At 45.7% G+C, this 25,405-nt stretch overlaps 1 protein-coding gene across 3 annotated transcripts; it reads right to left on the minus strand.

The window, feature by feature from the left end:
- Nucleotides 1–89: 89 nt before the first annotated feature.
- On the minus strand, nt 90–25,115 carry LOC146063662 (protein Mis18-alpha-like). 3 transcript variants are annotated; one of them, XM_083176246.1, is made up of 5 exons: nt 25,074–25,115; nt 20,438–20,504; nt 15,105–15,227; nt 11,218–11,311; nt 90–353 (listed from the first exon to the last, which is right to left on the minus strand). In XM_083176246.1, the coding sequence occupies exons 1-5, from the start codon at nt 25,102–25,104 to the stop codon at nt 252–254; spliced, it is 417 nt and encodes a 138-aa protein (XP_083032372.1). In that variant the 5' UTR covers nt 25,105–25,115; the 3' UTR covers nt 90–251. The 3 variants fall into 3 exon arrangements, with proteins under 3 accessions (XP_083032372.1, XP_083032371.1, XP_083032370.1); XM_083176245.1 differs by lacking the exon at nt 25,074–25,115 and adding an exon at nt 24,715–25,060; XM_083176244.1 differs by lacking the exon at nt 25,074–25,115 and adding an exon at nt 24,806–25,057.
- Between the last annotated feature and the right edge of the window lie 290 nt (nt 25,116–25,405).

Consider the following 25,405-nt stretch of genomic DNA (forward strand, 5'->3'; position numbering starts at 1 on the left):
GCTTCTTACACATGTGCCCCACATTATTTGCTAACAGTTTTTTTAATAAAACTTACTTATAATTGCTGGCAGTGAGCTCCAAAAATAAAAACATAGAAAAACAAAATATTTAATGTATCAATAAACTACAGTTATTTACATCAAGTTAAACTGAAAAAAAAAAAAGAAAAGAAACTAGTGACATGTGAAAGAGAAATATTGACATGAAAAATATCACTTAAAAAAGAATCCACTTGGAAGAGTTTATGTTCTCAGGAAAACACAGAATCAGATGATGCATCCAGTGTATTCCCAGAGGATTTTTGTTCCAGGTTTTCAACTTTCTTCTCTAAAGCACATAAAAATTCCTTGCACTACAAGAGAAGCAAAACAAACAAAATACTAAGTCAGAAAAAAACAAGCAAGAGCATCTAGTATTTCTCTGCCTAACTATACTGCAGCTATGATGATTATAAATAAAATATATTTAAGACAGCCTATGGTCAGATGACAGGTTCCTCTTATGAGAGATATAGCTGAAAGGAGCAAGTCTGAGAGAATGATTTATGTTAATTAAAAAAAAAAATGTCATGAGACGGCAGATTTAAAATAGTGTTAAGTAGTAGTAGTAGTTCTGCCCGGCTGTCAGGTTCTTTGCATGCACTATATCACATGTAATCCCAGCTGAGCCTGCCTGAAGCAGGAAGCAATTGTGCAGATTGCTTCTCCTGCCAGGGTGACTCAGACGATCTGGTGTGATGCGCATGGAATCGCGCAATGCATCAAACTCACTGTCAATCAGCACCAATTTTGGCCTCTTTTCCTGGGATCGATTGCTGCAGTCGCAGGAAAAAGTGCAGCTGAATCGCCCAGTGTATGTATGCCTTTAATGTTTGTGCTTCCTTCTCAAATTACCATTCAAACTTCTTGACTTCCCTACATTTGCATCACAAACTTTCTTGAATCACACAACTTATTGGACCCACTTCAGTCAGGGTTTCACTCCCAGCACTCCACAGAGAGAGAACACAGACCTAAGGGTTGCACATAAAGGCAGTGCTGCTGAGAGCCATAGGCCAAATACAAACAAATGTGCAGCTAGTCAAAATTGTCTTGCCCGCACTGTCTATATCACTGGGTGATAGCGACACTATGGCCCGAAGTGTACGGTGCAATGTTGGAGAATCTTTTAGGTTATTTTGACTATCTAGTCAAAATTGCCTGCCCAAAATCGCACCGTGTATACACAGCTTAAGGTAGTAAATGATCTGATAACTACTGATACCATAAGGGCCATTACGCACCTTTCTAGCATTTGACACGGGTGACCACTCTCTTAACATACAAACACTACAATACCTACTTCACCATCCCGTTTCTCATCGTACAAATTGCATCAATCTTTCAGTGCTTGTTTCTCTGAATCCAGCTCCTCTTTGCTACCTCTACCAAATATTGTTCTGCCCTAAATTCACTTGATATAATGAATTCTCTCCAAATAACATCTCGAAATGTAAGTACAGTATGTCCTGAAACTTTACACGTTCTGGATTCAATAATTATTTTTTCATAAATATTTTGCAATGAGAATACTAGGTTTTTTTGTTTTTTTAGTTTAACTATGCCACGTGGGCACAATGGATTAATAGCAAAGTCAAATGCAACATCAACTAACGAGACAAATTGATCATGCTGTAAATGCATCCGAATAGCTTCCTTGGTTCCAGTGGACAATGCCATCATGAACTTGTGAGAAATGTTAGCCACTGGCACATATTGCAAAGCAAAGCACTTCACATGGAAGTCACTTACAATGACTTGAATGCATTTAGCTTGTGCGGTCACAAAGGAGAAGCGCAGCTTGCCATACTTTTCACATCACCGTCCACAACAATTGATTGAGATGACAACAGAGATGTAAAAAAAAAAAAAAGTTGTATGTCCTTGATGCAGCGGTGCATCAAAGAACGGGATTTTCAGCCAACCAAATTGTTACCCAGCATTAATGCAAGACACTTATCAGCCCATCTTGACCAAGTCAACACACACAATCATTTTTTTGCTCTATTTTAAGCTAATCATCTATCTATATATCTAGTGTCTTTGTGTCACCAAAACACTGCAATCTGTAAGCAGCAAGTGAAACTACATATTTCTCTATCTCTATCAGAGGCAATCATGTACAAATAGCTGCCTTACTAGCGTTCAAAGCATTTGGCTTAAGGCTACTTGAAACTATATGTTAAGATGACCATCTCGCACTGAGGGCGTGACTAATTTTTCCTCATTTTCCACCAGTTTTGCATCAACCCAAGTGTGTGAAAGTTATCATTGCATTCCATTACTGTGCGGTCCACCCTCACCTTGTAGGATTGCATGTGTACACATTTCAGAGCACATAATTCATACCATTCAAGGCACCAACGTTGTTCTGTTAATCCTAAACATGGAATACACAGATAGATGGATGTGCACATTTGTTTCCCAAATATTAGCACATGGTGTACCTCTCTTTTTTTGCATTTTGAGAGATTAATATTATTATTATTATCAGTTTCTTATATAGTGCACACATATTCCGCAGCGCTTTACAGAGAATATTTCGACAATCACATCAGTCCCTGCCCCAGAGGAGCTTACAAGCTATATTCTCTACCACATGTACACGCACACAAAGACATTCTAGGGTTAATTTTGTTGGAAGCCAATTAGCCTACCAGTATATTTTTGGATTGGGATTGTAGGAGGAAACCGGAGTACCCAGAGGAAACCCACGCAAGCACAGGGAGTATAAACAAACTCCGCACAGTTAGAGCCATGGTGGGGATCGAACTCATGACCTCAGCACTGTGAGACAGTAATGCTAACCATTACACCATCCGTGCTGCCCTTAGAGATGACAATTTATTCAGCAGGGCTGGAGCTTGGTTATCTGTGATACTAGGGATTATTGATCTCTGTAGTGAATTCTTCATGGAACCTTAATATAAGGTAATTTTCAATCTATTAACAGATAATCAAGTGGAATGTATCAAAAGTGGAAAACATGTTACATACATTGGGCCTAAGTCAGACTTGATCACAGGGCAATGTGTTCTCAAAATGGGCAAACATGTGCACTGCAGACGGGGCAGATATAACATGCACAGAGAGTTAGATTTGGGTTGAATGTGTTCAAACTGAAATGTAACTTGCCATTTAAGCAGCCAGTATTAACCCTGCATAGAAACAATATAACCCACCCAAATCTAACTCGCTCTGCACAGGTTACATTTTCCCCACCTCCAGTCCACATGGTTTTGCCCAGTTACGGTAGAGTGGGTCAACAATGTCTAGGTCGACAGTGACTAAGTCGACCACTAATGGTTGACAGTGACTAGGTCGACACCGGAAAATGGTCGACATATTATAGGTCGACATGGATATGATCAACACAAGTTTTCAACATTTTTTGTCTATGTCGACATGGACACTGTATAAGGGTACCGTGTCCACTCGCCATGTTTAGGGCACTATTATATTCTTACTCTATACCCACCTGGATAGTGAAGTATGAAACAAGTCAGTCTACAAAAAAAAGAAAAAGTTTCAAACTTTTTCACTGTTGACCATTAGGTGTTCGACCCAGGGACCGCATACCATTTTGCTCATTATGAGAAAAAAAATGTCCTGCGATCAAATCTGAATTAGGCCCATTGTGCAGTAGTATTTGTCTCAATTAAAAGGGGATTTTTGGGTACTTGTTTCCTATCTGGGCGCCCAGGTTTTCTACGTACGGCACCGTACTGAAATCTGATCGCATCGCATCGTACACATACACGATATTGAACGATGCGATACGATGCGATGCGATGCGATCCGATTTCCCATAGGAAACAATGTGAAATGGCTCAATTTAGCCAAATTATCATAGGAACAATAGTAAATGGGCCAAAAACACCCCTGAACATTGAAATGTCCCCCCAAAAGTAGTTGACGCCACCCCGCCATCAACGTGAACCCGAAGCGTGGCGAGCGCAGCGAGCCCGCGAGGGGCGGCGGTACGCGTCCTCCGACCTTTTCATGCCCTACTATCCACTAGGGCGTGGAGTGAGAATAGAATAGTGTGGCGAGCGCAGCGAGCCACCGAGCCCGAAGCGTGGCGAGCGCAGCGAGCCCCGCGAGGGGACGCGGATACCTTCACAGTTATACGCGTCCCCTCGCGGGCTTCCCAGGTGTCCATGGCGACGCGGACACCTGGGAAGCCCGCAAAGGGACGCGTTTACCTGTGAAGGTATCCGCGTCCGCTCGCCACGCTTCGGGCTCGGTGGCTCGCTGCGCTCGCCACACTATTCTATTCTCACTCCACGCCCTAGTGGATAGTAGGGCATGAAAAGGTCAAAGGACGCGTACCGCCGCCCCTCGCGGGCTCGCTACGCTCGCCACGCTTCGGGTTCACGTTGATGGCGGGGTGGCGTCAACTACTTTTGGGGGGACATTTCAATGTTCAGGGGTGTTTTTGGCCCATTTACTATTGTTCCTATGATAATTTGGCTAAATTGAGCCATTTAACATTGTTTCCTATGGGAAATCGAATCGGATCGCATCGCATCGTTCAATATCGTGTATGTGTACGATGCGATGCGATCAGATTTCACTACGGAGAATAGCATGGTGCGCAATTAACTTAGTGGGCGCCCAGATAGGAAACAAGTACCGATTTTTGTAAGAACTTACCATTCGAATCCCTTTCTCTGAGTCCATCCTGGTGACACAGCTCAACCATGGGATGTAGGAGGGCCTGCAGGAGCAAGGCACCTATGCAGACTTCTTTAGAGAGGCAGGCTCCTCCCTTCTGCATCCAAGAGTTCCTCAGTTCAACTTCTAAAGCACACTGGAATACATTACTCCGTACAACGCCTGAACATTTTAATATGCACACTCAAATTAACCAATAACATGACAACACATGAATGGTATAAACTTACTGAGCGTAAGGGAGGGATTGCTGTGTCACCAGGATGGACTCAGAGAAACGGTTAGTTCTTACAAAAATCCCCTTTTCTCTTTCGTCCATCCTGGTGACACAGCTCAACCATGGGACGTTCAAGAGCCGGTCCTTTGGGAGGGTACGCTCAGGCTTACAGTTCTCATCACTGCTTGCCCAAATGAAGCGTCCTCCACTTCATGGAACCTATAGAATTTGGTAAAGGTATGAACAGGGGACCAGGTGGCAGCCCTGCACAACTGCTCTGCTGTAGCCCCATGACGCACAGCCCAAAGGGATGCAACTGACCTGGTGGTATGGGCGTTAATCCTTGAAGGAATCCATGTCATCATCATGGAAGATCAGAAAAGGAGACTTGCAAGACAAGGCCCCCAAATTCCGAAACTCTCCTAGCCAAGGATATAGCTAATAAAAAAGTAAGTTTCAAAGACAAAAATGTAAGGTCAGCCGACCTTAAAGGCTCAAAAGGAGGCTTTTGCAACATTTACAAAACTAAAGACAAGTCCCAAGGCACCGCTGGCTGCCTATATGGGGGTTTAAGCCTCATGACTCCCTGAACAAATGTCTGAACCTCAGGTAACAAAGCTACCCTTTTCTGAAATCAAATGGATAAGGCTGAAAACTATACCTTTAAGGACTGCAGGCTAAGCCCTGCTGAAAATCCATCTTGGAGAAACTCCACATGATGTAAATCTTCCAGACCTGATGGTAATTTGCAGATTAAACGTGCTTGCGAGCCCTGAGCATAGTCTGGATAACCGCCTCTGAAAAACCCTTCTTCCTTAGCAAAGAGGTTTCAAAAGCCAGGCCGTCAAATTTAGACGAGCTAGGTCCAGGTGCAGAAACGGCCCTTGTTTGAGTAAGTTGGGCCAAAGAGGAAGACGCCAAGAGTCTGTTGACAACCTCAGTATGTCTGAATACCAGTATGTCTGAATAATCAAAATGGTTTGTACCTCCTGGGATTTTATTCTCTTCAGTACCTGCATAATCATGGGGAACGGAGGGAACATATAGGCAATGTTGAAATGCCATGGCACTGTCATGGCATCCACTGCCCACGCTGCCGGATCCCTGGTCCAAGAGCAGAACTTGGGAACCTGACAGTTGTGCCTGGACACCATCAAGTCTATCTCTGGGAGCCCTCAGAGAGTCACTATCTCCTGAAAGACTTCCTGATGAAGCGCCCACTCTCCATCGAGCAGCTCTTCCCTTTTGAGGAAATCCACTTCTACATTCCTGAATGAACACAGCCTACAGAGCAGTAATGTTCATCTCTGCCCACCTGAAAATCCGCAAGACTTCCTGCATTGCCATCCTGCTGCAAGTCCCGCCCTGATGATTCAGGTAAGCCACAGCCGTGGCATTGTCTGACTGTATGCGAACAGGTGATCCCTTCAGGAGATCCTCCACCTGCAAATGGGTATTCCAAACCGCCCGAAGCTCCAAGATATTGATTGGCAATTTGGATTCTTCCTTGGACCACAGACCCTGCAACCTCAGGTGCAGCACTACCGTCCCCCCCAACCCCTGAGACTGACATTGGCTGTGACAACCAGCCAATCCCACAAGCGAAGGGAATGCCCCAGTTGCAGAGACTCCAGATCTGTCCACCAGATCAATGACTCCTGAGACAACGACAGCCGTTCCTGCTTCATGGTCTTTGAATTTCCTGCCAACGTGAGAGAATGTTTCACTGAAAAGTTCTTGAGTGAAACGTTGCAAAACCTTGCAGCGTCTCGAAGGTTGCCACCATCTTGCCTAGCAGTTTCACTCCCTGCCAGACTGTTGGATTTGGAGACCACAAGATCATCAGGACCAGGTGACGAATGTCCACTGCTTTGGCTTCTGGAAGAAACACACAATTTAAGTGTGTGTCCAAAATCATCCCCAGAAACTGAAGCCTCTGTGTGGGTGTCAGATGAGACTTTGATTCAATAACCACCCATGTCGCAATATGCAAATGTTCCTGTATTGTCTCCGCTTTGAAAAGGAGGTCATCCAAATACGGGATAACTACTTTCCTTTTTAGCCTGAGGGCCGCTGCCATGACCACCATTACTTTTGTGAAGACCCTTGGCGCTGTGGACAGGCCAAAAGTAAGGGCCTGGAACTGTAAATGAGTTTCTCCTATCGCGAACCTCAGTAAGGACTGATGCTCCTTTAAGATAGGCACATGTAGATAAGCATCTTGGATGTCCACTGATGCTAGAAACTCAGGACTCTGAACCCAGAACGGGGAGTCTCCGCCCTGTCATGCAGAGGCCTTATCCTCACTTTCGGACGGGAGTTTCTTAGCAAAGGCCTGAAATGGGATCTGGGTGCCCTCCCCCTACTGGCTGGAAACTTTCCTCTTCCTGTCTGTCCCCTGTTAGATGCCCCCCCTCGAAAGGAGGAACGAAAGGACGGCTTAAAGGCCCCAAACTTGGACACAGAATGTTTTTATGTAGTGGGAAGAAAAGTGCTCTTTCCTCCTGTGGCTTGCTTAATAATGGACTCAAGTTCTGTCACAAAAAGCAGCTCTCCCTTAAAGGCCTAGGCCTCGAGAGACTATTTTGATTCGCTGTCTGCTTCCCAAGCCTTAAGCCAGAGGTCTCTCCTTGCTGACACAGAAGTGGGCGACACTTTTGACACCATCTTAGCGCCTTCTTCCCCAGCCTCACACACATACTTTGCCGCACACCTAAACTTTTCAGCCAATGCGAAAGCTTCAGAGTCAGGCTGGAGCGGATTTCGTAAGGCTTTAGCCCATTTAATCATAGCCTTGGATATCCACGCAGAGGCAATAATGGGGCGTAGGGTAAAACCCACCCCTTCAAATACTACCTTAAGGCATCCTTCAATTTTCTTGTTTACCGGGTCTTTAAATGCCACACCACCTTGAACAGGTAAGGCCGTGGCTTTAGACAACCTGGCCACAGATTATGGGATTTTCGGTACTCTTTACTTAGTGCGGCGCCCGTCGCGGGCATCGCGAGTACATTAATGTATGGCCGCGACGCGACCGACGCGATGCCCGCGATTTGCCATTGAAATCAATGTAAAACATAAAAATCGCGTCGGTCGCGTCGCGGCCGGCCATAAACGTACCCGCGATGCCCGCGACGCGATGCTCACGATTTCCCATAGGGAACAATGTTAAAAGTCGCGATGGACCCGATTTTAGTGTTAAATGGCTCAATCAACCCGATTTGGCCATAGGAATCAATGTTAAATGGGCCACAGAGCCCATTAACCCTTAAATGTCCCCAAAAATTTTTAACGCCACCCCACGATCCACGCGAACCCGAAGCGTGGCGAGCGCAGCGAGCCCGCGAGGGGCGGCGGTACGCGTCCTCCGACCTTTTCATGCCCTACTATCCACGTCGGCGTGGTGTGAGAATATAATAGTGTGGCGAGCGCAGCGAGCCACCGAGCCCGAAGCGTGGCGAGCGCAGCGAGCCCCGCGAGGGGACGCGGATACCTTCACAGGTAGACGCGTCCCCTCGCGGGCTTCACAGGTGTCCGTGGCGACCCGGACACCTGTGAAGCCCGCGAGGGGACGCGTCTACCTGTGAAGGTATCCGCGTCCCCTCGCGGGGCTCGCTGCGCTCGCCACGCTTCGGGCTCGGTGGCTCGCTGCGCTCGCCACACTATTATATTCCCACACCACGCCGACGTGGATAGTAGGGCATGAAAAGGTCGGAGGACGCGTACCGCCGCCCCTCGCGGGCTCGCTGCGCTCGCCACGCTTCGGGTTGGCGTGGATCGTGGGGTGGCGTTAAAAATTTTTGGGGACATTTAAGGGTTAATTGGGCCTAATTCAGGGTTAATATGGCCAAATCGGGTCAATTGAGCCATTTAACATTGAAATCGCGGTCAATCAGCCTTTTTTAACATTGTTCCCTATGGGAAAATCGCGGTGATCGCGGTAATCGCGGGCATCGCGACCATCCAATTTTACCCGCGATGCCCGCGATTACCGCGATTTTTACCCGCGATGACCACGATTTTGATCGGTGGCGCCGTGCTAGGTAAAGAGTACCGGATTTTCTCCCATAATTTTACATGATCCTCTGGCATTGGGTATATTTTCGGAAACATTTTTGGCATGAGAAGCTTCTTGTCAGTTTTCCATGCTTCTCCGAGTAAAGAAATCATGCCCTCATCTGAGGGAAATGTCACAGAATCTCTGCATATCTCTGCACAATGAGCAGGTACTTTATCCTCCTCTTAAAGTCTGTTTAACTGCAAGGATCAAGTCCTCAATGCCCGGGACAGAATCTAAATCCAACAGGGGAGGTGTAGATAAGGGATGCCTGGGAGAAGTAACCTCCTGAGTTTTAGCCAGTTGTTCCATAAACACATTCATTTTATGAACGCTCCGTGCAGTGTCCTGCAACAAAGCTGGGTCCCTCTGAGATCGGGTAACGGAGCCCAGAGACGGTTGAGAGGGGGAAAGGGGGCCAGGGGATTTTACAAAATCCTCCCTGTCTATTTAGAGCCTTAACCAAAGCATTCATAGACCTCCCCAAGGCAGCCGCCCATGCAGGCTCAGACAGGTCCAGGATGATATGCTGGCGGTCAGAATCCCGGCGGTCGAAATACCGACGCCAGAATCCCAACCAGGGGGGCTGTGGATCAACCCCTCCCCCCCTCCCCGTGCGCTTGCCACACAGCGAGCCCGGTGCCTCGCTATGGTCGGCACACTATTTTATTCTCCCTCTATGGGTGTCATGGATACCCAGAGAGGGACAAAGTGCCGTCATTTAACACAAAATTTGCAGTTAACTAACATGGCAGGCACTTCCTCCCACAGAGCAGCAGCAGTACACCTTTCAGTCATGCTAACACACAGTACACAATGTCAGGCAATTGCACAGAATAATGTACAGTGGTGTACTTATTTGTCTGCTTGCTGCAATGGATCCTCAGCGATCACCAGGGAAAGCTCTGCCCAGGAGAAACTTCCACTCTGAACTGCAAGTAAATCCTCCTTCAGCTCCGCAGCATGGAGAGAAAGGGCCGGTGTTTCTCCTCACTTCCAGTGCCTCCCGCCTTCTGGGATCACTTGGAAGCGTCCAGCTGCGCTGGACTCCTGTGATAGGCTTCACTTCCTTTTAAGGATTTCAGCCTATAAGCCCTTGCAAGATGGTGGCCACCATTGCGGGGGGTCCGTCCCCCACGACCCTCCCCTAAGCAGGGAGCCAGTTCAGGACACCCCCAGGGCCCAGAAAACCTCTCAGTAAAGGAGGTTAAGCGCTGTGCAGAGGGAGCAGACAGCGTCCCTCTGCACACAGAGAGCTGACAGGACATGCATCTGTCAGCCTCTGCTGCGCTCTCAGCGTGTGTGAACTTCTTGTAGAAGTAACACACTGGATAACCTGCACTAACTAGTGAATTAATAAAATTTAAAAAATGACCTAGCTACTCTACTCCAAAATGGCTGCAGCCAGTCAGCACAGCACCCACTCCGGTGGGCACCTAAAATGAAGGGAGGAACCTGCCTCTCAAAAGAAGTCAGCATAGGTGCCTTGCTCCTGCGGACCCTCCTACATCCCATGGTTGAGCTGTGCCACCAGGATGAACGAAAGAGAAAGTTTGTTTTTTCCCAAAAATAATAATGCCCCTTGTATCACTGCTGTCTTTTTATTGCATTACAGATGTAGCCATGCTTGTTGTTGCTGCGATGTGTACACATGGCATAAGCATCACATATGCATGCTGCATGGCATGCCAGTCTGAGAATATTTGCACCCTGCGCTTGCTCAATGTACTATGAGATGCACATGCACGTGACCATTTGCAGGCACAGGCTTCACTATTGATTTGCTATGATAATGCTGTAGGTGGCTACAACTGTATGAACACTTAAACATTTATATAGACTGTGAGGTTTTAAATTCAAGCATCACATGTGCAACCTTATTATAGTGCTCTGCAACATAATTATGCCATAATAGGTAGTTGTATACTATTACGGCTCCCATCGCATGCCATATGCGACGGCTCCCATCGCATGCCACGGCTCCCATCGCATGCCTCGCGGGCTCGCTGCGCTCGCCACGCTTCGGGTTGGCGTTGATAGTGGGGGTGATAGTGTGAAAAATGAAATTTGGGGTGCATTTTACATGATTTGAACACATGTCCATGATTTCTGTGAAAAATGACATCGCATGCGATGCGATTTTTCCCTGTGCGATGCCCATCGTGGGAGCCGTGATAGTATACAAGTACCCCATAATATGTTGAACAAGGGTAGGTTTTCTATTTACCTTTCTTACTTGTTTCTGCAAATACTCAAACGTATTCTGCGTCTCCGGTTCTTCATAGTTATTGACATGTTTATCATCAGTGCCAAATACATAACTAAAACAAAGATACCACTGTTACTACAAGGATTATGTAACTGCACAAATAGAAGCACACATATCGACCTCTCCATGAACTGAAAAGTGCTTCAGCCAATGGGGTGACACCAAATGTATTCGTATTAAGCTGCAAAAAGAAATGGGTTTGTTATCAGCGCACTGAATCGTGCTCGGCTAGCAGCTGCACTTTGATTGTACATAAATATTTTGGTTTTGTAGTGCTGCGCTCTGCCTAAGTATTAAGGTGTGTGTGATCAGAATAACAGTCTGTTATTGAATTGAAAAAACACTTTACTGGTAAATTAAGGTGCGAAATGACATAACATGCAAGATTGGAGATAAACATACAAAATGAAAATAATAATAAAAAAATAAAAAATGAATGAATCGTAAATAACAAACTTAAATATATAAACTGCAAGCAGTGTTGCAGCACACATGGATATAATGTTTAAATAAGCAACAGTTGCTGATGTGTGCACAAACTCCCAAGGAGTCAGATTGGTGATCTGTCCTGGTTGGGCAGTGTGTACGCTCTTGCAGAGCTGTTGTTTTGAAAGGTAAATTTCACGTCAGAGAGGAGATATAACCTTGTGTTGTTAATAGCAACGGAGGATGGTGGGTTGCAGATGGTAAATTAGCAGTCTCGGAATGGTAATGAGCGCGGCGTCCCGCTAACTCAAATGTACTTGAACAAATCTTCAGGTACCCCTTTAGATGTTAAGAGTGTGTTAGTATTGGTTTTCGGAGGAGCTGTGGATGGTGCATGTAGGTAAGCCAGGTGAGCTCGTGCACCCACCGATGTTTGCTGTGCGTGTGTGGAGACACAACGCACAGCACCTCGGTCCTTTGGTGACTGCTTGTTTCAAGGATGTGGACCGCGCCGCCTGAGTCACCTTTGGTGACTCGTGCGCCGCGTACCGACCTCCTTGCCTGGGAGTCCTCCTGCCTCTCTTCACACTGAACTGCCTCCTACTTACCCGTCCTCACAGTCACTGCGTCCGGCTGTCTTAGCTTCCGCTCCGTCTCCGTTCTGTTTGCAGCTTGCCAGTTTGCGCTTCTGGTTTGTTGCAGCACCGCCGGAAATTGCGGCATGGATTAATGTTCTCCTCTCTGGTGTGGAATAGTTCAAATGTCTAGTGGATATCACTCCAACGCGTTTCGGCCTTATTAGCCTTCTTCTAGGGAGAAGAAGGCTAATAAGGCCGAAACGAACTATTCCACACCAGAGAGGAGAACATTAATCCATCCCGCAATTTCCCGCAGTGCTGCAACAAACCAGAAGCGCAAACTGGCAAGCAGAATAAAGAACGGAGACGGAGCGGAAGCTAAGACAGCCGGACGCAGTGACTGTGAGGACGGGTAAGTAGGAGGCAGTTCAGTGTGAAGAGAGGCAGGAGGACTCCCAGGCAAGGAGGTCGGTACACGGCGCACGAGTAACCAAAGGTGACTCAGGCGGCGCAGTCCACATCCTTGAAACAAGCAGTCACCAAAGGACCGAGGTGCTGTGCGTTGTGTCTCCACACACGTACAGAAAACATCGGTGGGTGCACAAGCTCACCTGGCTTACCTACATGCACCATCCACAGCTCCTCCGAAAACCAATACTAACACACTCTTAACATCTAAAGGGGTACCTGAAGATTTGTTCAAGTACATTTGAGTTAGCGGGACGCCGCGCTCATTACCATTCCGAGACTGCTAATTTACCATCTACAACCCACCATCCTCCGTTGCTATTAACAACACAAGGTTATATCTCATCTCTGACGTGAAATTCACCTTTCAAAACAACAGCTCTGCAAGAGCGTACACACTGCCCAACCAGGACAGATCACCAATCTGACTCCTTGGGAGTTTGTGCACACATCAGCAACTGTTGCTTATTTAAACATTATATCCGTGTGTGCTGCAACACTGCTTGCAGTTTATATATTTAAGTTTGTTATTTACGATTCATTCATTTTTTATGTTTATTTTTTTGGTACTTATGAGTTATCCGGGCGCCCGATTTCTAAATCGGGTCGGATCGGGCACATCGCATCGCATGCGACCATCGGATGCGATGCGATGCGATGACCCGATTTTTCCATAGGAATCAATGTTAAAATGGACTGAGTCCATTTTAACATGGAATTCAATGGGAAAAAGGGGTCCTTTTCATACCCCTACTATCCAAGTGGGCATGGAGTTGGATATAAACCTGTGGCGAGCGTATAACTCATAAGTACCATTTTTTTATTATTATTATTTTCATTTTGTATGTTTATCTCCAATCTTGCATGTTATGTCATTTCGCACCTTAATTTACCAGTAAAGTGTTTTTTTCAATTCAATAACAGACTGTTATTCTGATCACACACACCTTAATACTTAGGCAGAGCGCAGCACTACAAAACCGAAATATGTATTAAGCTGCAAACACGTTAGACAACATGAAAACGATGCAATTCATTGACTTCCCCTGAACTCCCAGACAAATAATATAGTGCATACACACTGTGCAATTTAGCAAGAGATGGTCAGCGGCCACATCCAGGATCAGTAGAAGCGACAAACAAGCAGTAGGAATGTGCATCAGCATCATGAAAGGGTGTACACACTGGTCGTAGTAAACTATTTTTTTTTGTTCAGGACATGACGCAGTGCTATAAATGCTGTCTGAGTACGCAGCATTACTGTTCTTAGGCCTGTATAAGAGTGCATTATTTTGAGCTATTTGTTGTACATTCTCAGTCTATTAAATGCATTTTGACAGAGATAACTAAACATATAATGTAAGCTAAATGGACCTACTTCCTAACAAGAGTTCTTCCACACTGCTTAGCATAGAGAAAGATGAACAATTTGTAAAAATACTATGGGCTTCATTTGAATACATATATACATACACACACACACACACACACACACACACACACACAGTCCAAAAACACACTTCTTACATACACTTCAAAAAGGTACAAGGGTTTTAAACAATTTATAGGTATTTTAACAAGCATATTTTGAGCCCACATGTATGTGCCATTTATATTAAAGATTCAACTGCATCACATGAAATCATAAGTAGAGTAGCCATTCCCAGGATTTGCAAGACTCTGGGATTTAGCCCTAAAATTACTGGTATTTGAATCCCAAAACTAGAGTTTTGGGATTAGAAGGGCAGCATCTGAGCACTCTCTCTGACGCTGCCCAACTGCGCGCATCTGTGCAGTGTGAGGTGGCCACAGTTCACGCTGCACAGCCTACACCAACTATGCCCATGTGAGTAAATGGGGGGAGGCAGAGGAAGTTTTTTTTATTAGGGAGGCCAATCCCGGGATTTTAGGAACCCTGTGATTGAGCATTTTTCAATCCTGAATCCCAGGATTGGCATCCCTAATCATACACCCTGTGTTTTGGGTGCATTGCTAATTTTTCCAGCACTGGTTCTCTCATACAATAAAATTTCAGGTAGCTGCATTTTCCAAAACCTGTGCAATTCCTCTTCCCTGTCTGAGGTGTCGCTGTCTGCTGTGGTGCAGATAGCACAGTGTGATCAGTATTTAAACACTGATCTGCAGACCAGAACTGTGCTAGAAGCACCTCAGCATACAGCGACACTCCAGGAAGGGCAGAGGAACTGCATGGGTTTCTACAGATGCAGGGTGCTAGCACACTGACTGGCAACTGTTTTGTTTGGGGTAACAATCTTATAAATGATGTATTTAACAGGAAAATTTGGCATTCAAAGAGAAGTGTGCAACACAGAACTTCACTAAAATTACAGTAGACACTTTAATTTCTCTTACCTTTCAATAGCACTCACAGCCAAACTGAACATATCCCGCTTGTAATCCAGATGTCGTGGTGTTGCAGTGTAATACCTTCCAACAACTGAGTTGCATCCCACACAATGCAGCGTACATAGAACGCTCATTTTGGAAAGATAGAAATGGAACAATTAAAATCTTACAGAAGAAACCCAATCGAAGACGCCAACTTGGGAATCATAAACACCTACATTAAAACGTATGCAAGAGACACAATGGACAGTCGCTTTAAATTTAAAAGGCTAATCTTGTAACAGATATAGGGAACTACATTTCCAATAATCTTTTCCATACAGAAGTCTAGGTACTTGTTTCATAGAACGGCGCCCAGATAAATCGCATCGCATGGGCCATTATAGCGGCATGCAATGCGATTTTTTCATGTATTTTTTTCCCCTCATTGTACACCACTATATCGCATCGCATGTCCCGCAAAATCAGGCGAGCACAGCGCGCCCCGTGAGGGGCGGCGGAACGGGTCCTCCGACTTTTTCATTACCCCACTATCCACGTCGACGTAGAGTTGATTTAACACAGTGTGGCGAGCGCAGCGAGCCACCGAGCCCGAAGCGTGGCGAGCCCCGCGGATTACTTCACATGTATTCCGCATCCACTCGCCATGCTTCGGGCTCGGTGGCCGCTGCGCTCGTCACACTATATAAAATCAACTCCACCCCGACGTGGATAGTGGGGTAATGAAAAAGTCGGAGGACGCGGGGCTCGCCACGCTTCGGGGTGGCATGGATGGTGGGGGGGGGGGGGGGTGCGTTAAACCAATTTTTGGGACATACCATCATATTATTGTATACCTAATGTCATGGCATCACACACCCTATAAAATCACATGCGATCACGTGCGATTTTGCGGCAGATGCGATGGCCCGGGGCTGAGAGAGCAGTGAATAAATTACACAGGAACATCGCATCGCACATCGCATGGCCCTAAAATGGCCCATGCGATGCAATGCGATGCGATTTCCCTATGCAGAATAGCCCATTAAGAAAATAACTTAGTGGGTGCCGTTCTAGGAAACAAGTACCGAAGTCTATATACACGGATATAATGTATACACAATAGAAAAACATACAGCACTAGATCTCAGATTGTTTTGCCAATAAAAAAGCCTTGTTTACACTCATATGACCAGGCACAGAACTACAACCTGCATAATTATCTAAACACATACACACACTACATGGACAAAAGTATTGAACATATCTGTTAATTATTGAACACAGGTGTATAAAATAAAGCATCTAGCCGTGCAGTCTCCATTTGCAAATATTTGGGATACAAAATGGGTTGTTGTGAAGAGCTCAGTGACTTCAAGCTTTGTACTGTGATAGGATGCCACCTTTGCCATAAGACGGTTTGTAAAAGGGGATTTTGTCCTTACCTGGAAAATCCTTATTTCTTTGGTGGACAGTGGGAAGGGACAGAGCCATGGTGACGGGCACCAAGTAGCAAAACACTTCACTGGTGCAGCCCAGGCCCCTCCTTAGGTCAGTTTTGACTACAATAGGACTTAGGAGCACAAGAAAAGGAGAGGAAATGCACCTTCAATGCTGTCGGAAATAGGCAGCGACCGCTGTTTCCCCTGTCGGAAATAGTGCCCGGCATTGAATACCCCCATAATGAGAAAGTAGAAGCATTTTTGGAACAGCAACTCAGCCACAGAGCCGGGTCCATGACTGCTACGGTCACCAACACTGCTGATTCCATAGTTGAAGAGTTCCAAAATTGCACTGACATTTATTTGCATCAGGAGCTTAATAGAACAGATTTCCATGATCGAGCAGCGGCATGCAAGCCTCACATCACTAAGTCCAATGCCAAGTGTCGGATGGAGTGCTGTAAAGCACACAGACACTGGACTGTGCAGCAAAGAAGTGTGTGACGAGTCACACTGCTCCGTTTGGCAGTCAGATGGGCAGGTCTGGCTTTGGCGGATGCCGGGAGAACGTTACCTGTCTGACTGCATTATGTAAACTGTGAAGTTTGGTTGAGGAGGGATAATGGTATCGGGGCTGTTTTTCAGGGTTGGATCTAGGTCCCTTATCAGTGAAGGGTAATCTTAACGCTTCAAAATACCAAAACATTTTGAACAATTCTAGGCTTCTAACTTTGTGGCAATAGTTTAAGGAAGGCCCTATTCTATTCTAGCATGACTGTGCCCTAGTGCACAAAGCAAGGACGATCAAGGCATGGTTTCATGAGTTCAGTGTGGAAGAACTTGAGTGGTCTGATCAGAGGGCCTAATTCAGACCTGATCGCAGGACAAATTTGTTATCAATATGTGCAAAACCTAGCTGCACTGCAGGTGGGGCTGATGTAACATGTGCAGAGAGAGTTAGATTTGTATGAGTTTGACTGAATTTATAAATACTGGCTGCTTTATTTCTACAGTACATTTCAATACATCCCACCCAAATCGCTCTCTGCACATGTTACATCCAACTGCGTGGCAGTACGGTTTTGTCCATTTTGAGAACAAATTTTCCCTGCGATCAGGTCTGAATTAGGCCCAGTGCCCTGACCTCAACTCCACTGAGCACCTTTGGTATAAAGTGGAATGTAGATTGCGAGACAGGCCTTCTTGGCCAACATCAGTTCACACAAAAGAAAATCTCACTATCACTGACAGTGGTGCTTATAAATAAGGAATAATTTTCTTACTCCCCTGTAAATGTATTTGGTGTCCCTTCTCCTCTCGTATAATTTCTCAGCCGTATATATGAAAAATAAAAGGGAACAAAACGCACATATCCTCGTGCAATACTGAATGGTATTTTTTAAAGGCACATGGAATGTAAAACTCAGGTATACAATCCACCGTTCTGGTGATTTTTTAATACGGAGGATGCCCTCCTACTCAGGTTACTCACAGAGTATCAGTGTAAAAACAGCATATCTGGGGGGTCTTTTCTCCACTCCTTTAGTCAAAGTCGGCTAGTGCTCAGGACTGCTCAGTGTACATTGCTCCGTGGCTGGAAAGTTCGGTCATCATCTAGGAAGGTCCACCTTCTTTTGCCTGGAGCGTTCCAATTGGACCATGGCAAAAGAAGGCGGACCTTCTTTTGCAGGGTAAGGCAGGGTTGGGGGATATTTATTATGGGGGGGGGCGCTACTGTAACATCCAGCAGGGAAGGGGGGGGGGTTGCGCTGATTATAGTTACGCCACTAACTATATGCTTCCACATACTACAAATGACAGGGAACCAAGTTACTCTTGTCCCTGAGCCAATCAACTTAGAGCAGTGTATTTTAACTACTAGTGTGCTGTGAGCCAGAGATTTTTTACTGTATACACTAAGCTTTTCCACATTGAAAACAGCTGGCATTGGCAGGGATCCAGTCCTTGGAATCCCACATTTCTAATTTACTGTCCCAACACACAATGCCTCTGTGCTCTCTCAAATAGAGACTCATTTGAATGCCCTTTTATCACATGGTGCACAAAATATCCTGCAGATATGAAAAAGTTTATAAAACCGACTCTGTGTTGGCCAATAAACTGCAACACCAGCAAACATACTCCCAGAGACTGGATTTGGTCACTTATATTCCCAATATAATGGCAGAGGAATTCAGGACATTTTATAGTTCCCTCTATAACTTAACAGACTCCACTTTTTCTTCTCTCGCTGGAGTCAAGGGATTACCTATCCACTACTCCCTTGCCTTCCCTTCTCAACTGTCTGCTCTCAAGGTTCGCATTTCTGAAGAGGAGACAATAGCTGCTATACCCTCTATGCGTACCTCTGCTGCCCCGGGCCCTAACAAATTCACACGGTACTTGTGTATTATCTGGGCGCCCGATTTTTTCATCTCATGCCACTACTTAAGGCATGCAATGCGATTTTTCATTGTAAAGACCCAATTTTTAATTGTATAGTCACCCATGGGTGATTTCATACCCCCACTATCCAACTACGCATGGAGTTGATTTTATATAGTGTGGCGAGCGCAGCGAGCCTCCGAGCCCGAAGTATTCTGCGTGCGCTCGTCACACTATATAAAATGAACTCTATGCGTAGTTGGATAGTGGGGGTATGAAATCATGGGTGACTATACAATTAAAAATCGGGTCTTTACAATGAAAAATCACATTGGTTGAATTGTATGCCACTATATTGCATGCGATGCAATACAATGAAAAAAATCGGGCGCCCAGATATTACACAAGTACCATTCACACCTTAATATTACAAACTTTTTTGGAGCTGGCTCTGCATCTCACCTCCATTTTTAATGATGGGGATGAGCTGACAAGGGGTGATTGGGGTTGAGGAAATGGGGATGAAAGTAGAGCAAACTAATGGGGTGAGAGTTAATGCGATGGAGGGCCGAGCTGACAGGATGAGAAGGGACAACGTGATGGTGGGTGAGTTAAGAGGGGGTGAGGTGACAGGGGGGTGAGGCGCCCTCCTGGCTCTCCTGCTCCCAGTCAGGAGCTGATTGCACTGGCAGACGCTGCTCTCCTGTTCCCTTGGGATGTCTACATGGAACAAAGAGGACGCAATCTACACTGGAATAGTTGAGTATTTTATTTTTTACTGGCGACATGGATTACTGAAGAAGAGGATGCGAAGAGCAACATGGGATGTAGGTAAGTGAGTGTACAAGAATGATTTATTAAAGTTGTCTTTATCATAATAACTATTTTATAGGTGGAACTACAAGTACTAGTGGGCCCTTAAATGCCCCACATGTTGATATTTGTGATTCTCCAAGTACCAGCATGTGAGGGAGGCTGGCTGGGACCTATAGTTACACCTGTCAAAGACAAAAATGTATTCTTTTTTTTTTTTTACACTTAATGGACTATCAACTAGTCACCCACAGCCCAGGGGTATCGGGATAGCCCTGGGCTTAGCCTTGGCCCTTGAGTGTCTTGCAGGGGGTACCCCTTTTCATCTTGTGTTATTGGTGGCTTTGACCGATTGCATTCCTACGCTGTTTTAAAACTATGTAATTGTTGCTAAAAATAATTGCTCAAAGTCATTGATTATTGGTAGCTTTCTCAAAGCGATCATTAGAAAAATCAAGTCATTTATCTAACTAATAACAATGCTGAAGGTATTGGGTAACTTACATATATAGCCATGCTAAGCTGTGCCGTGATGCGCATGCATACACATGGCAGCAGCTGAACACTTGACTACAACTATTAGCACATGGCTACTGCTCCAACTATTCCTATGGCCACACACACAATCAACCTGTCCTCGGGCACTTTTCGTGCCAACTTTGCTGTAGTACAGCTGTGCGTGGCTACATTTGTACACACAATATCCTGCATGATACATACCTGCCGATTTCATTGGGAAAGCTTGATAACTGCTTGTCCGTATTCACTTTAACATGCATAGTAACAGCTGCAGGAAAAACAGAATCCCATGTTTCAATATAAAAATGAAGTAGAGGACATTTGCTAAATAAATATAAAATAAGGTAGAGGACATGTGATAAAATAAATTAGTAATATCAAGCACACAATTAACTTACTGCAGTCTACTACTAAGTCTTGAAGGCACTCCCAACAGTCCAGGTTTTAAGAATATCGATGCTTGTGCAGAAGATATAATTAAAGTGAGGTATTAAGTCACCTGTACTCAAGCAAGCACATCTGGAAAACATGGCCTGTTGCGGGGTACACAATGATTTCACTCTTTTATAACGACTTTAGCCCCCATACATTTGTGCGACTTCAGGGATGCTTGATGTGATCTCCTTCAAACTTCCCGGCAGCAGGATCTCATACAATACACAATAGGCCGTCCTTTTGCATCAAATATTCCACCAGAACGCATTGCATCAAATGCGTTCTGGTGGAATCGATGCAATAAAGAATACAGTATCTATCCTTATGTATCAATGCCTATTTCCCTATAGATTGTAAGCTTGCGAGCAGGGCCCTCCTACATTTTGACTGTCTGTAAATACCCTGTTTTGTTGTTTCACTGTCTGCTATTGTAAAGCGCAACGGAATATGCTGCGCTATATAAGAAACTGTTAATAAATAAATAATAATAATAAATATAGTGTATGCAAACCCAGCAATGGCTCCGATAAATCTTTATGGCAGTCACTGCGATCTCAGGCTCCAATCTAATGCACACAGGATCGCACATCTGATCAGAATTGTAGGTTTCACCCAATTGTTTGGCATGATGCGTCAGAATCGGATGAAAAGGGCCCAAAAGTGTATGGCCAGCTTAAGTACACATAATATTGTGCATACACACTAAACTATATAGTTCCTATACACACACACACACACACACACACACAATAGGTCTGTTCAGAGCAGGCATGTTTAAAATCTGCGACCCTCCAGCTGTTGTGATACTACACATCCCAGCATGTGTTGCCATAGTTTGATATGAGAGAATGCTACAACTTTGGCAAGGCATGCTGGGATGTGTGGTTTCACAACAGCTGGAGGGCTGCAGGTTGGACATGCTTGGTTTAGAGGATCAGGAGATAACAAATGTGCCTCTGTATACACTTACAGATCGTTGTGTGCTTAATGTCAGATGTACTGCATCCCAAGGGGAACGCTCAGCGTTTTCATGGGGACACCTATAAACACTGGGCGCTTCCCTGGTCAGGCCCAATGTGCACCCCCGCCCCCTCCACTACCCAAGCAAACTCCACGGCAAGTGCAACACTCGCCAAAGGCGTTCACACAGAGGGGGCTGCACATGTGCAGTCCCCAAAACACTGGAATGGGGCCTTGCAGGCTCCAATGTGCTGCGCACAGGACTGTGCATTGAATCAGACCTGCTGTCAATCACATGCAATTTGTGTACTTTTCATGAGATTCTTTGAAAAGTATCCAAATTGCCTGTATATCGCCATATGGGAACCTTTAGATCAGTGGTCCTCAACCTCGGTCCTCATGACCCCCCCAACTGTGCACTCATTATTCACTGACACATTTTAAAAGATCACAGGTGGAGCTAATTATTTCACTTATGATTCTGTGTGGAGACATGGAAAACGTGCACTGTTGGGGGATCCTGAGGACCAAGGTTGAGAGCCACTGCTTTAGATGATGAGTTTGGAGGCCTACCTAATACCTTCCTCACTTAAGCTCAGGGATGGGCAATTGCGGCCCTCCAGATGTTGATGAACTACACATCCCAGCATGCCTTGCATCAGTTTCAGCATGGCCACATAGCAAAACTAATGCAAAGCATCTTGGGATGTGTAGTTCCTCAACATCTGGAGGGCCGCAATTGCCCTGCCCTGGTCAAGCTTATGGTATGTTTTACCTGAATATCCACAAGTACATTAGTTAAGTTCACTTTTCATGAGCCTGTAATTTCCATTTTTAACGACTGCCATCGTTTTGCAGGCAGACAAAGGTGCAGTGTGAAAGGCGTAACCTGTGAATACTGCAACGTGTAAAAGATGTTTGAACAGATGTACCCAGGGTCGGCCCTACCGTTACAGAGAATACCCAGAGGAATAAGGCACCAGAGTAATCAGGGAGCTGACAGGATCTTCTTCATTGCTGTCAGCACCCTGATTATAATGGCACCTTACTGTGGGCTGCTGCTCCTCATCATGGGGACCGCCGCCGCCAGCTGGGCAGAGCAAAATGAAGACACTGCTGATTGGCTTCTCTGGACAACAGGTGGGCGGGAATTCGACAAGGATTGGCGACGTTGACTGCATGAGGATAGTTGAGGTGTGGCCAGCAGTTGAGCAGCTGGCGTCACACTGCAGATGAGAAGGGAGAAGGCTCCATGGCCTGCGGGTTCCAGAGGTGATGGGAGAGGCTGTGTGAGGGCTCCAGAGGCACCAAAAAGGACAGAGGGGACCCCACAGTACAGGCAGTGAGGAGGCCTAGCAAGAATGGAGGCAGCCTGGGCAGGGCAGAGCAGTACGGTGCTGTAGTGGAGGGTGAGGCCTGTCTGTGCTGACTGGGGTTGTGCTATCCCATGGGTGGGTGGCATGGGGATCAGGGCTGAGCTGGGGCCCATGTACATGTCTGACTGCCAGTGGGTGGTGGTGGGTGTGGTATGGTGTGTGATGTGTAGCTGGCATTATAGCATTTTACTGTATGCGCTGTGTATATATAGTGTAGTCTATGACCCTCATTGTAATGTGTTATTGTATATGTATGTGACCATCTTTATAGCGTTTGACTTTGGTGAGGTACATTGGCATAACAATGTTACATAGCCTTCCCTTTGTGTGTATGTGCGTGTGATGTATACAGCTGTCACTGCAGTGTGTTCCTGTGTGTGTGATCTATACAGCTGTCAAGCTGTCACTGCAGTGTGTTACTGTGTGTTATGTATATAGCTGTCACAGCAGTGTGTTGATGTGTGATGTTTATACTACACTCCATGATGCCATTATGTATTATACCACATAAGTGCTGCTTACCTACATGTTCATTGCTAGAGGTTTCTTGCTTGATGCCAGGGGCTTCATGCTAGGGGGATTAAATGCTCATTGCCAAGAAGGAGTTAAAAAATCACGCTCAGGATAAAGAGGACAGTCGCCACCAGCCAGGCAGAGAGCGTTGCCCGGCCCGGCTGTATTCAGATTCAGAGCAGGTCCATGGCTATTTAAAATCTGGGTACTTATGTAGTATCTGGGCGTCCGATTTAGAAATCGGATCGCATCGCATGCGACCAAATCGTATGCGATGCGATGGTCAAGATTTTTCCATAGGATTCAATGTTAAAATGGTCTGAGTCCATTTTAACATAGAATTCAATGGGAAAAAGGGGTCCTTTTCCTTTCCCAACTATCCAAGTGGGCATGGAGTTGGATATAAACCTGTGGCGAGCGTAGCGAGCGAGCCCGAAGCGTGGCGAGCCCCGCGAGGGGACACAGAATACTTTTTAAGAAATATGCGTTCGCTCGCCACGCTATATAAAATCAACTCTATGCCCACTTGGATAGTGGGGAAATGAACAGGACCTTGTTAACATTGAATCCTATGCAAAATCGCATCGAATCGCATCGCATCTGATTGTATGCCTTAAGGTAAGGCATACAATCACAAAATCGGACGCCCAGATACTACATAAGTACCAAAATCTGTTGGAAACAATGGGGCAGATGTATTAAGCTTTAACAAGAGATAAATCCAAGGGTGATAAGGAGAGATAATTGTCCAGCCAATCACCTGCTAACTGCCATGTTACAGCCTGTGTTTGAAAAAAGTCAGTAAGGAGCTGATTGGCTGGACGTTTATCTCTCCTTATCACCCTTGCATTTATCTCTTGTTAAAGCTTAATACATCTGCCCCAATGCCCGAAGCATGGCGAGTCATGCGGTGCACTTAATTCTGTGTCCATGTCAACTGTGTCGACATTTTGGTTTAAAAACAGTGGAAAACCCTATGCCGATAACAGACAATTTGCCAGATTGCTCCAATGAAAGCCTCAGAAATAAAATGCACCCTGTAGAGCTAAATTACTGATAACTGCAATATGTTTTCTATGGATTACATTGTGGTCTCCTCATGTTCATAGGTAATTATTTTGTAGAAGTGATTGGATATATGTATAAGCAATAAAGAGGCACCAAGTCAGTGGCCATTTGGGGCAGCTGGCTTACCAGGCACATCCCAGCCCCTAAATTCTCCTCCGTTACCCATGTCATTCTCCCGCAGTAAATAGAAGTTACTGGGAACTCGCTACCTCCGCACCTTTCAGCAGCACGATGCTATCGTCATGGTGACTGCTCGTCCGGTCATCCGTGTCCCCAAGCGGGAGCCGGCACTGGCCGCACATGTACACTGCCGGCTTGGTATACTTTGTTTCCCCTTCCATTACACCCATCACAGCACACCACTGTAACACTAGCACAGGGGTAGCAACCCCGAAATTCGAATGCCTGGGAAGTTAACTATGGGTGGTGACTACGTACGTAGCCTGGACGTGACACTGCCCGCGCTCTCACACAAACGTACGTACATAACAGGCGCAGCTCTAACAGCAGCGCCATGTTCCTGGTGACATCATTGTACCATGTGACCGCGCTATAGCAAGTACTCTACTAGTAATGTGACTGGTGCAGTGTCTGTCTGCTCTGTCTGAGAGATGTGAGGTGCAGCAGCGCTCAGAGACAAGGCTGAACTTGAAGTTAGCTTATTGGCCAGCTTCTTATTCGAGCTTCAGCTTTTTAATCAACCTATTAGTTTATCAAGGGTTAAAGAGCCGTGCCATACATTTGACACCTGAATCAACAGAGGGTGAGGGTGGGTGCCACTTGCATATGAAATATGTATTTTGCCTGGCCCAACGCT

The sequence above is a fragment of the Crinia signifera genome, chromosome 3 (assembly GCF_055691185.1).
Source record: "Crinia signifera chromosome 3, ASM5569118v1, whole genome shotgun sequence".
Taxonomy (NCBI): Eukaryota; Metazoa; Chordata; class Amphibia; order Anura; family Myobatrachidae; genus Crinia; species Crinia signifera.